General features: G+C 45.9%; 1 protein-coding gene across 49 annotated transcripts in view; it reads right to left on the bottom strand.

Annotated features, from left to right (window-relative positions):
• Atxn7l1 (ataxin 7-like 1) overlaps positions 1–12475 on the bottom strand; it is a 224316-nt gene that overhangs the window by 15316 nt on the left and 196525 nt on the right. For all 49 annotated transcript variants that reach the window (XR_015622009.1, NM_001427851.1, XM_087553735.1 and 46 more), the window contains 1 exon segment: positions 2031–2223. Coding sequence is in view for 48 of the 49 variants with exons in the window: in NM_001427851.1 (NP_001414780.1) it covers positions 2031–2223 (193 nt within the window). In the remaining variant the exon portion in view is untranslated.

Here is a 12475-nt window from a genome sequence, read left to right as displayed (position 1 = left end):
GCAGGGTCTTCCCTTTGTTCTTTGTTAAAACCCTGCTACCCACAAAGTCTGGTACCACAAACTACTCCAGCACCTTCTTGCTGACCAAGGAGGAAAACCTACATGGTAACTCTTTAGCACAGAAGCTGGTCTCCACCTCTGTTTATGGTTTAACTATCACTTCCTTTATCATCCCAATTGCTAAGGACACATTCGGGGAGGGTTAATACATACATATGTGTGTGTGTGTGTGTGTGTGTGTGTGTGTGTGTGTGTGTGTGTGTGTATGTATGTATGTATACATGTATGTGTGTGTATATATATATATATACACATATATATATATGATTTAATGTGTCAGTTGTTGTTCATGAGGGGGAAAAAAAGGACAAAGCAAAGAAACAAATCGTGGTTTTTCCATTTTGGTCAGCAGACGTTAAGGGCCTATAATGCCCTGCGAAGGTGGCTAATCTCCTAAAGATTGCCCTGTGGACAGACTTCTTGATGCTCTCCAGATCCTGGCCTTTTGGGAGAGGCCAGTATCTCTTTCAGACTTGGGAACTGGAGGCCCCTTTGGTTTGGGCCACCAGCATATCCAATACAACTTAGATTTGAGGCCAGATAGCTAAGGAAGCTGGCACTGTGTGCCTTGGGCAGATCCTGCTGCCCCTGTCCTCTGCAGTGTCCTGCCTTACTTGGCCCTGGCTTCTCTTCGCTGACACAGCCACACTTTGGTCTTGATATCGTGTGTGCAGCAGTTACAGAGAAGACGCCTCTCCTCCCAGACCTTGGAATGAGGCACAGCCGAGTCACCTCACTCCTTTTTCTCTCTGCCACCTGTCTGTGTAGCAGTAGACATGTCACAGCAGCGTTCTACTACATACAGAGGCATCTGTCGGGGTTTCATGGGAAGCTCTTGCTTTGTAAATGAAGAAAACGTATCATCTTGGAAGACCCCTTCTTGTGTGTGTCCCCTTCCTCTCCGTTTAGAATGTCACCAGGTGCCGATGTGACACAGGAGCCTCAGTCAATGTATTAAAATGTGAGCAGCAAAGACGTGTAGGGACGTAGTAGAGACTGGACCAAGGCTGTAAGTGTAATACCTCTAGACTTCTTGCCATGTAGGATAATGAAATGTTCCTATGTGAGTATGGAGGCACTGGGTTTTCTACAACTGCAGACAAAATCATTACAACTGGTCCCTCCTACTTCAGTACTGGCAGAGTCACAGGTTACAGGTGAGCCACAGGTCACCGTCACCTCCAGAAATGGGAAGCGGCAAACGTGTGGAGGAGGAAGGACCAACCTGGTCTTCTAGCAGGACTGAGTTCACTTGCAAAACTCCTCAGATCTAGGGTCAGTCAGAGGTAATCCTGAAGGCTCAGGCTGGCACCAGAACAAACCACTATGAGGGCCATATTACCAGGGACACAGCACTGGGCCCTGTAACTGTTACATTGGCCACTTCCTCTCTTAGAAGACTATAAGGCAAATGTGAACAGGCTTCCAACTGACGCCTTCATTTCCCCTTACGACATCAATGACCATCTCAATTGTTAAAGTCATTCCCTCAAACAGCTTTCATTGATAAATAATCCTGGTGATGTGAAACACTGTCCCTACCACCGGCTCTGTTGCCATATGGTCACACTAACAACAGTCAGACAAAGGACCATCAGGAGAATGAAGAAAGCTGGGTACCTGTGTTGCCGCTAAGACAGCTTCTAGAGCGGGTGCATCTGGCTAACCCAGGACCAGAGGCTCTGATTTTAGATGTGCAAGATCAGAAGGTTGACTCCCAAGAGCACTTATATAAACACCATTTCTCAAGCATTCTTAAGGGATTATATACAGCCAGTGGGGAGCCCCTTCATGTCATTCCATGATGTTCAAGGACCTCTCGTATGCCATTACACCTTCAGGAAAGAAAGCTCTCAGATGAGGCTATACTCTGGAGCCCTTTCCTTAGGAATACAGGCCTCTGTTGCCATCACCAAGGGGCCTTCGAAGCATGAAGGGCACACGGCATGGAAGGGACGGAGGAGGCCTACCGCAAGAGGTCTGGGGTGGTGCGTGGAGAACTGACAGTCTAACTTCTCGGATTCGTCGGCTCCGTCCATCTCCCCTTCATCACTGGACAGTCGGCTGGCAAGGTCGCCTCCAGCTGGGGGTAGAGGGGGCTCTGGAGTGTAGCCGCTGTGGTTTGAAGATGCACTGCTGCTTATGCTGTTCGCAGATGATGGTCTAAGGGTGAGAGGGGAGAACACAGAGAACAGGTTTTCTTGAGGATATCAGACCCTCCCATTTCACACCACCTTTGAAAAGCAGCCCTGCCGCCGTTGTCAGGGAGGACGAGCCAATGGTCTGCCACGATGTCAGGGAGGGCGAGCCAATGGCCTGCCACGATGTCAGGGAGGGCGAGCCAATGGCGTGTCACGATGTCAGGGAGGGCCAGCCAATGGCAACTTTCTAAACGGAGAAAATTAAGCTGCAGGGTTGATAGCTCTCTGCAGGGACCCACTACCGCTAGCAGTATGGTACTCTCTGGCTTGCTGCCCCTGGAGCACAATGCAACTGCAAGGGGAAACCCCTAGTGTGAGCAGGGGGATTGCGACATATGAGCTTATGCTCAGTCTAGTGACTGACTTCTGGGAGATCTTCTACAAACACTCACCCAAGATCAAGTGTTATCGGCATTTTGGTTATGTCCTTCCAGACTTCCTTAGTGTGCATACATGCTTTTTTTAATCAACAGGATTTGAGATCAGATCTCAAGTATCTCAGGCCTTGAACTCGCTAAGTAGTCAAGGATGACCTTAAACTTCTGAGTCTCTTGTCTTTACCTCCTGAGTATCTGGGGTCATAGGTGTACAACACCACGCCGGGTCGAGGCAGGGGATTAAAGTCAGGAGCTTTGAACTCGTTAGGCAAGCATTCTACCAACTGAGTCACACTCTACTCCCAGCCACTGAAACAGACTTCTAAAAAAAATTATTTTATTTTATGTGTAGGGGAATACTGTCTGCATGTATATCTGTTCATCACTTGTGTACCTGGGCGTCTGAAGGGCCAAAGAGAAAAAAAACAAAACAAAACACTGGGTCCTGATCTTACAGATGGTTGTAAACTGCTATTCAAGTGTTGGGAACTGGACACGAACCTAACCCTAGACATTTGTTTCTAAATTTTCTAAAAGCCTCTTGGGTAGTAGTTCAGCCATCATAGCAAACCCTCCTTGACCTTGTCCTCCAGGATAAAGGTAAACTGGATTTTGTAAATTGCATCTTGGTTATACAGGAAGTCGCTTTTTGTTTTGTTTTGCTTTGCTCTGTTTTGTTCTATGACACAAGGGTCTCTATGCAGCCCTGGTTGGCCTAGAATTCTCTATGTAGACCAAGCTGGCTTCAGACATGCAGAGATCTGCCTGCCTGTCCTCCAGAGTGCTGGGATTAAAGACATGCACCACTTAGCCTGGCAAAATGCAGAGCACGTAACCTAGGCTGGCCTTGAACCCATGATCTTACCTGCCTGCAGACTCTTAGCACATCCCACTGGCAAGTGCCACAACCACTAGCTACTTTCACTTTCGTAAGAAGAAGTCTTTACAAGTGAAAACTTATGGTCTGTGTAAGTCAAAAGACACTAACAAGAATACATCACAGTGAAACTATAAAATATTAAAATAACAACTGTTAGGTTAGGTAAGTATTCATCAACATATTATTGCTTTCCAGCATGTGGGGGAAATTTCATAACAAACATTGGAAAACAGAAACAAAAAAAAAAGGGAGTTAGCAGTATGACCATATGTGTTAAGAAAGGGACCGAAGAACGTCTTGTTTTCTTGTTTTCATTTTTGCCCTGTTTTACAGATATACATCGTGGTAATAGGGTCTCATGTAGCCCAGGCTGGCCGTGTCATGGAGGATGACCACGATTGTTCACTTGCTATCTCCCAAGTGATGGGGGGCGGGGTCAGGCCTGGGCTACCACACACTGCTAATATATGTGCATTTTGTGAGATCATTTCCCCAAGCAAGTTACTTAAAAAATTAATATACTGGTACATTGTTTCTTAGAGTTACCCTCCTATTGTCTACTAGGGGTTAAACTCAGAGCTACACGCCAGTTAGAAAAGTGTTCTGCCGCGAGCTGGAACACCTTCTTTTCCAGTTTATTTGGGGTCAGGCTTTTGTCAAGTTACTCAGGCTGGCCTTGAACTCACTCTTGAGCTTTGGATTTTCCTGCTTCAGCCTGTGGGGCGGCTGGGGCTACACCCGTGCCACCAGGCCCCGCACAGATGTCTTTTTTGTTGTTGTTGTTGGTTTGATTTGGCTTTGGTTTCTACAGTGACATTTAGATCTGTAACACAGTCACCATTTGGCACTGTGTCCCCAATAACTCGCTCTGAACCTGGGCCTGTCCTGTCACCTGCCATTCCTCCATGGCACAGCGGGTCACTAACATTGTAGTCTATCTCTTCCTTCCCCTGGTTTCCCTGCCCTGTCCTTCCCTCCATTTCCATTTATTTATCGGAGGTGGGAGCTTACCACAGTGCCTTGCTATGCAGCTCAGGCTGTCCTCACAGTCCTCCTGCCTCACTCTCCTGCTGTGGGAATTACAGGGCCACACTACTGTGCCTGGCTCCTGCCTTGTATTTCTGAGTTTAACTTTCTAAAAGGGTCAACAAAAAGTGGATTCGCAGAATATTTTTTTTGGACTCGTTTTGGTTAACAGAACCACCTCAAAGTTTATTCACGTTGCTGAAAACGGCTAGACTGTCCACCATTGTGTGGCTGAACAGTATTTCGTTATGTTATACATAACAACCGTTCTTTTGCTTTTGTTGTGAATGCTTTTAAAGGCAGGGTCACATGTAGATCGGGATGCTTCAAGTTCACCTCAACTGAGGGCGCCTTCTACCTTCAAAGTGCTGGGCTGACAGGCAGGTACCTACAGCCCCTCACCCCAACACACACAAAGCGGACTTCTCTCTTGACAGCGTAGCCGCCAAAGCTACCTTTGAAGTCAAAAGCTCCTTGCTTCAGCCTTTCAAGTGTTGGAATTATAGGTACGTACAGCTAGACCTGGCCCCAAATGTTATGTATTCACCCATACATAAAATTGTGTTCATGTCTGTGTATTTTGAATGATTCTGCAATAAATACCAAACTGCAAAGAAATTTAAAGAAGAAAGTCAGTTAAAAGGTCAGAAAAAAGGTGTCCAACATTCCACTAAAAAGAAGCCAAAGAAAGGAAAGTACAAGACAACACTGGGAAGAAATGTGTCTAAGATGCAATAGGAAACCATACGAGGGGAGGGGAGGGGAGGGGAGGGGAAGGGAGGGGAGGGGAGGGGAGCAGAGGAGGGGAGGAGAGGAGGGGAGGGGAGGAGAGGAGGGGAGGGGAGGGAAGGGGAGGGGAGGAGAGGAGGGGAGGGGAGGGGAGGGGAGGGGAGCAGAGGGGGAGAGGGGAGGGGAGGGGAAGGGAGGGGAGCAGAGGAGGGGAGGAGAGGGGGAGAGGGGAGGACAGGCATTTACACATTGTTTAGAACTCGCAAGTATCCACTCCAACGAAGAGAAAAAGAGCTACGGAAAGAGAGATGTCTGTTGCCTGTGACATGATGGTGCACTTGAAAGGCAGAGGCAGGAAGGTCTCAAGTTCAAAGTCAGCCTGGGCTACTGAGTGACACTCAGTTTCCAATAAGACATGTTCAGCATCCGTAGTCACCAGGGAAATGCAAATCAAAACAACCCTGAGATTACACCTCACACCAGTGAGAATGGCTAAGATCAAAACTCAGGTGACAGCAGATGCTGGCCAGGATGTGGAGAAAGAGGAACACTCCTCCATTGTTGGTGGGATTGCAGACTGGTAAAACCATTCTGGAAATCAGTCTGGAGGTTCCTCAGAAAATTGGACATTGAACTACCTGAGGATCCAGCTATACCTCTCTTGGGCATATACCCACAAGATGCCCCAACATATAAAAAAGACACGTGCTCCACTATGTTCATAGCAGCCTTATTTATAATAGCCAGAAGCTGGGAAGAACCCAGATGCCCTTCAACAGAGGAATGGATACAGAAAATGTGGTACATCTACACAATGGAATATTACTCAGCTATCAAAAACAACGACTTTATGAAATTCGTAGGCCAATGGTTGGGACTGGAAAATATCATCCTGAGTGAGGTAACCCAATCACAGAAAAACACACATGGTATGCACTCACTGAGAAGTGGATATTAGCCCCAAGCTCAGAATACCCAAGATACAATTCACAGACCACATGAAGCTCAAGAAGGAAGACCAAAGTGTGGATGCTTCAGTCCTTTTTAGAAGGGGTAACAAAAATACTCACAGGAGGAGATATGGAGACAAAGTTTAGAGCAGAGACTGAAGGAAAGGCCATTCAGAGACTGCACAAACCAGGGATCCAGCCATATACATACAGCCACCAAACCTAGACAGTATTGCTGATGCCAAGGAGTGCGTGCTGACAGGAGCCTGATAGAGCTGACTCCTGAGAGGCTCTGCCAGAGCCTGACAAATACAAAGGCGAATGCTCACAGCCAACCACTGAACTGAGAATGGGGTCCCAATTAGAGGAGTTAGAGAAAGGACTAAAGGACAACAATACCAACCAACCAGTCCCTTAGAGCTCCCAGGGATTAAACCACCATCCCCAGAGTACACAGGGATGACCCATGGCTCCAGCTGCATATGTAGCAGAGGATGGCCTTGTTGGGAATCTATGGGAGGGTCCTTCCTGTGAAGGCTCATTTCCCCAGTGTAGGAGAATGTCAGGAGTGGGTGGGAGGGAGTGGCAGAGCAGTCATAGAAGCAGGGGGAGATAGTGGGTTTCTGGAGGGAAAACTGGGAAAGGGGAAATGTAAATTAAAATAAATATCCAATAAAAGAAAAAATGTCAAACCAAAAAAAAAAAGCAAAAAAACAAAAAACAAAAACTAAAAACAAAAAACAAAAAACCAAAAACAAACAAACAAAAAAAAAAAAAACCCAACCCTGGAAACTTTCAGTGCCCCATGCTTTGCTTTGGAGGTAAAAGCTTATCCGGGAGTCAGGATCTTAGGCCTCATAGGAGAGCCTCCTCCTGCTAGCTGTCATGGGAAGTGTCTTCAAAATTCTTCAGGGAAAGGCTTTCCAGTCCAGTTGTATACTCACAGAGATCATCAATTCAGCAGGAAGGCAGAATGAAAATGTGCTTGCTGGGTGAGGACTCTAAAACTGATCTCCCATGAACCTCTTCACAGGCAGCTACTGAAGGAACTACTCCATCAAAGGGAAGAGGCAGGGCAGAGAAGGGAAGTGCGGGGCAGGATCCAAGCGGAATGCACCCCACTGGCCGGAGCTGCTGCTGCTAAGTTTGCAGGCACTTTTTGATTTTTGAACCATGAACCCATATAACTTTGATAAAAATGAAGTTTAATTAAAGAACAGATGGTTGAAACACTCAGTAGTAAGTCCTGGTTGCCAGATAAGAGCAGGGAGGAGGTGGGCGGAGGAAACTCCTCAGAAGGAGTGCTGTGCAAGACCCTGAATTGGGAGAACCAGCTCTGAACACAGAGACGAGGTGGTCTATGGACGTGTGTGGCACAAATGCCCCTTTTCCTTTGTTTTTGCTCTGAGATAGGGTATTTGTACAGACTCCTGGCAATGCCCTAGAACTTCTATTTGTGGACCAGGCTGGGCCCCTGCCCGAAAGGTGTGCATCACCCAGCCGAGAATTACAATTTTTGGGACCTAGACTAAATAGTGACATTGAGGCTAACCTGGGCTACATAGCAAGACCTTGTCTCCCCCTCCATCAAAACAAAAATAAACCAACGGACGGAGCTGGAGAGATGGCTCCACAGTTAGTAGTGCTTGCCCTTTCAGAGGACCCATGTTGGACAGAGCATAACTCACACACACACACACACACACACACACACACACACACACACACACACACGCGCCATAAAATAAAAACAAATCTTAAACAACAAATAAACAAAAACAAAAGAAGGAAATGAGACCAGCTGCAGCTGTCTGTTGACTTCAAAGTCTGCAGACCTAGAAGGCACAGATGCAGAAGCCAGGGACAGCGAGACTATGCAATGTGCCAAGAAGATTCTCCCAATGTACTCCTGTCCTCATATCCCTGTCCTCAGTCATCAATTTAGGACCATCTGCCTGTCTCCACATCACCTCTGGCAGTATAAGAGCCATTGGGGTTGGCCAGTTTATACAGCCGATCTCTCCTTCTTCCCACTAGGAGATAGAGCGTGGCCTGTCACAACCCAGATGGACTCCTTGCTCTCCTCTCCAACTCCAGTTGAGTTTAGATGCGTCTAAATGGGCTAGGATACATAATCCTTGGCCTCTTCGAGGGCAAGAAATGTGTTCCCTTAGAGGACAAAGAAATGGAGTCAATGGTTGTGTGTTATAATTTGGAGGTAGACTGTTTCTCAAAGGCTTGTATTTTGTAAGCTTGGCTCCCAAGGTGGTGTTTTTGAAGTGGTGGAATCTTCAGGCTGTAGTCCAAGGGAAATAACTAGGTTTTGAAGGCACCAACTTTCTATACAAGAGGGAGCCTGACCTCTGGCCTCATCTCCTTGTTCATACATGTTGTGGTAGTTGAATATGCTTGGCCCGTGGGGAGTATCACTTATAGGAGGTGTGGCCCTGTCGGAGGAAGTGTGTCATTGTGTAGGTGGGCGTTGATGTCTCCTAGTACTCAAGTAAGGATACTACATCAGCTGCAGCAGCTGCAATCAGAATTATTACTTGATTTAATTTTTGATAGTCAACTGTCATTCTCCATGATCCATCTGTCTTCTGCACTGGCCAGAAAGAAGACATAAAGGGAGATGTGGTGGGAACCACACCCCTGCACCTTTCAGGGCCTTGATAGTGAGACTTATTTCTACAATTCCTCTAGGGATATAAGACTATTTTTTGACTCACTATTTTCTTTGACAGAAGTAATTCTAAAGCCTTCCATTTAGCTTTTCCAACCATAATAGCCCCTCCTTCTGGCACCAACTTCTCTGTCTTAGTTAAGGTTTTATTGCTGTGAGGAGACATCCTGACCAAGGCAACTCTTATAAAGGCAGACTTTTACGTGGGGCTGGTTTAAAGTCTCAGAGGTTCAGTCTATTATCATCATGGTGGGAAACATGGCATCGTGCAGGCAGACTTGGTGCTAGAGAAGCCAAGAGTTCTACGTTCTTACAATCCACAGGCAGACAGAAGAAGACTGTCTTCCTAGGGCAGCCAGAAGGGGACTCTTTTCTGCAATAGGAGGAGCTTGAGCACTAAGAAACCCCAAAGCCCACCTACACGGTGGCACACTTCCTCCAACAAGGCCATACCTCCCAATCGTGCTACTTCCCGTGGACCAGGCACATTCAAGCCACCACACATGTGTTCTCTCTGCAGACAGCATTTTGCCTTTCTGCTGCTCCCCTATGCATAACACAGCCAGAGAGGTGCTAAGAGAGGCTGGCGCCTGCTGCTTGGACTTTGGAGCCACTAGAATTATGAGCCTGATAAACCTCTTTTCTTTATAAGTTGCCCAGTGTCAGATACATTTTTATAGCAAAGCAAAATGGCTATGGTTAGGGGCATTTGCTTATGTGCATCACATGTGTGCCCATTGCTCTTAGGGGCCTGAGAGAATCACATTGTCTGGAATTGGGGTTCTCGGTCATGAGCTGTCAGGTGGGGGCTGACAACTGAACCAGGGTCTGCTGCAAGAGCAGTCAGTGCTGGGTATGGTAGCATTTACTCTTAACCCCAGCCTTTGGGAGGCAGATCTCTGTGAGTTCAAGGCCAGCCTGATCTACATACATAGTGAGTTCCAGCACAGCCAGGGTTATGTAGATAGACCCTGTCTAAAAAGAAAGAAAACAAGAAAGGCAGTAATTGCTCTAAGTCACTAAGCAGTCTTTCTGGTCCCATCACTAAATGGCTGGACAATCTGAGTCTGGAGGGAATCCGTGGATAAGCTTATCTAGTTAGGAAGCATGGAGGTGAGGGCTCTACTTCGAACTCTAGTGCAATTCTTCTTATCTAATTTAATGTGTAACCAACTCACGGTCTAGCCAAGGCTGGTGTTAAACTCTTGATATCCCAATTAGTGTGAGGACAGGTGTATGCCACCAAGATCAACCTAAGTTAGGATTTTCAGGGCTGGAGAGATGGCTCAGTGGTTTAAGAGCATCAACTGCTCTTCCAGAGGTCCTGAGTTTAAATCCCAGCAACCACATGGTGGCTCACAACCATCTGTAAATGAGATCTGGCGCCCTCTTCTGTGTGTCTGAAGGCAGCAACAGGGTACTCATATATAATAAGTAAATAAATCTTTTTTTTTTTCTTTAAAAAAAGCTAAGATTTTCAAACTCTAGACCCAAGTTTCTTTGTTAGCAATCCTTGACAAGAATAGGTTGGACTTAAGGTCATTGAAAAGATGAATAATATATGTTACTGTTCTCTATAAAGAAAATTTATAATTGAAAAAGGGTTATAAAAATTAGTATTGATGGAAAGAATATTATTACATATATCATTAATTGGAGTAAGAAGTGCATGCTCTTGAAGGTTTTGTGTGGCTCTGATGTTAGATTCTGACCATGACTTTTCAACCTGAGGACTTTGTTCCCATTTGTTCACTTTGCAAGAGTCTAGCCCTGTCCTAAAGAGTGATTCTCTCACAAATGCTTGTCATAACACTTTGTCTCTTTTCTTTGTAAAGACATTCATTTCAAAATAAAGTTCATCCAGATCTCCTGCTTCCCAAAGAGGACATAAATGCCTGGTGTTTCCTATAAGTGGACGTTCTCCCAAAAAACCACAGCACAAGGTGCGAAGCTAAGCAGACCCTTACAGCTTCCCTGCCTGTTCTGTTTTGGCTCTTCTCTGTTGGCTTAGACACCACTGACCAAAAAGGGGCCATCGGCTGAAACTTTGGAGAAGTGTTTCATGGAAGAGTCATCTACGTTGGCTTTCACAAGGCGCGCAGGGAACCAGCATTCAGAAGGGGGAGCTAAAATGATGGGGAGTTTAAGTTCAGTCTTAAGTTCAGTTTAATCCAGGCCAGTCTGGGTTTCATGAGACTCCTTCTCATTCCCCACAACAAAAGAGCTATCAAACTAATTTTGCTTGGGGAACCCTTCAAGAGTCCATTGTGGTCTGGGGGGTATTGGCCCTGGGTACATGCAGCTTCAGGTAGAGGTGAGTCTGCACTGTCAGGTAGTGTGGAAGGATGAGTTGTAATGGAAAAATAATGTTCAGTAGCTACAAAGGATTTGAAAGTCATTATACACAGTCTGCTCTTTCTCAGGACTGCTCTTTTCCAGTCACTCATGGCCAAGTGAGGACTAAGAATATTAAATGGAAAATTATATCCATAGGCAGCTCATACGTTTGAAGTTCTGAGTAGTGTGATGAAATGCTGAACATCTGGCTCTGTCCCCTCCAGGATACCAATCACTGTTGACAATGTGTCCATGTGTTGACCCCACTAGTCCCTTAGCAGCCACTTCCAGACCAACTGCAACAGTATAGCAGTGTGTGAAATCTAGTAACCTTTGTTTTATTTAATCATGGTCCCAAAGATAAGTAATGCCAGTGATTTGGATACAATCTATTTTTGCAATTGTTCTATTCTGTTTTATTATTAGTTTACTGTGCCCAATTTATAAATGAAACTTGATCAAAGGAAAACATGAGAAAACCCTTGTATAGTCTCTGAGACTCAAAGGGTCTTGGAGAATGGGGAGCTACTGCTTAATACAGCTGAAGTCCAGACCTTTGGGATGGAATTGTCTCCTCAACTCTAAAAGAAGGGTTTACACCTTTGACCCATACCTGGCATTACAGTGAGAAGTAATTATAAAATGCTCTTGCCAAGAAGGGGGTTGCAATAACACAAATGACTACAGTGATAGAAAGGTGTGGTGGTGGTCATTGACCTGGGAGTTTCCACTGTCAGGTAAGGTTCTCCGTGCCTGAGTGCCTGAGGATGAACTTGACTCTAACTGTAGCTGGACTCTGCTGCAGGACCGGGACCACTCTGCCTCAGACTGCAACAGGTAGAAGATCACGAAAAACTGCTACCAAACAGATGTTTGCTTTAAAAGCCAACAACTCCCTGCCCTTTTCTATGGATGGTCTCTCAGAGCTGTTTTTTTTTTTTTTTCCTTTCCATTCAGTGCAACCAAGTGAAACCCCAAGCAGGTGGCTCACCTTCAAGAGCTCTGCCCTTCATCCTGACGGTAGGGAAGTGGTGAAAACAAGTCGTAAGAAAGTGTGACAAGTGGGCAAGAGGTCTCTGGAGCTTATAAGTTATTCTAAACTACTCATCCAGGCTTCCCCTTTCTGCCCTGGGAGTCTTCAAATAACCTAAAAACGCAGGCAGCCTGGAAGTTGCCTGGTGGTTGAAGTGCCAATCTTCCAGCGTTTATTCCAGCTCATTCTGACTCTGTTA

This window comes from Rattus norvegicus, chromosome 6 (assembly GCF_021556685.1).
Source record: "Rattus norvegicus strain SHRSP/BbbUtx chromosome 6, alternate assembly SHRSP_T2T, whole genome shotgun sequence".
Taxonomy (NCBI): Eukaryota; Metazoa; Chordata; class Mammalia; order Rodentia; family Muridae; genus Rattus; species Rattus norvegicus.
Note: the sequence above shows the minus strand (reverse complement) of the source record. Positions and strands in the feature narration are given on the sequence as shown.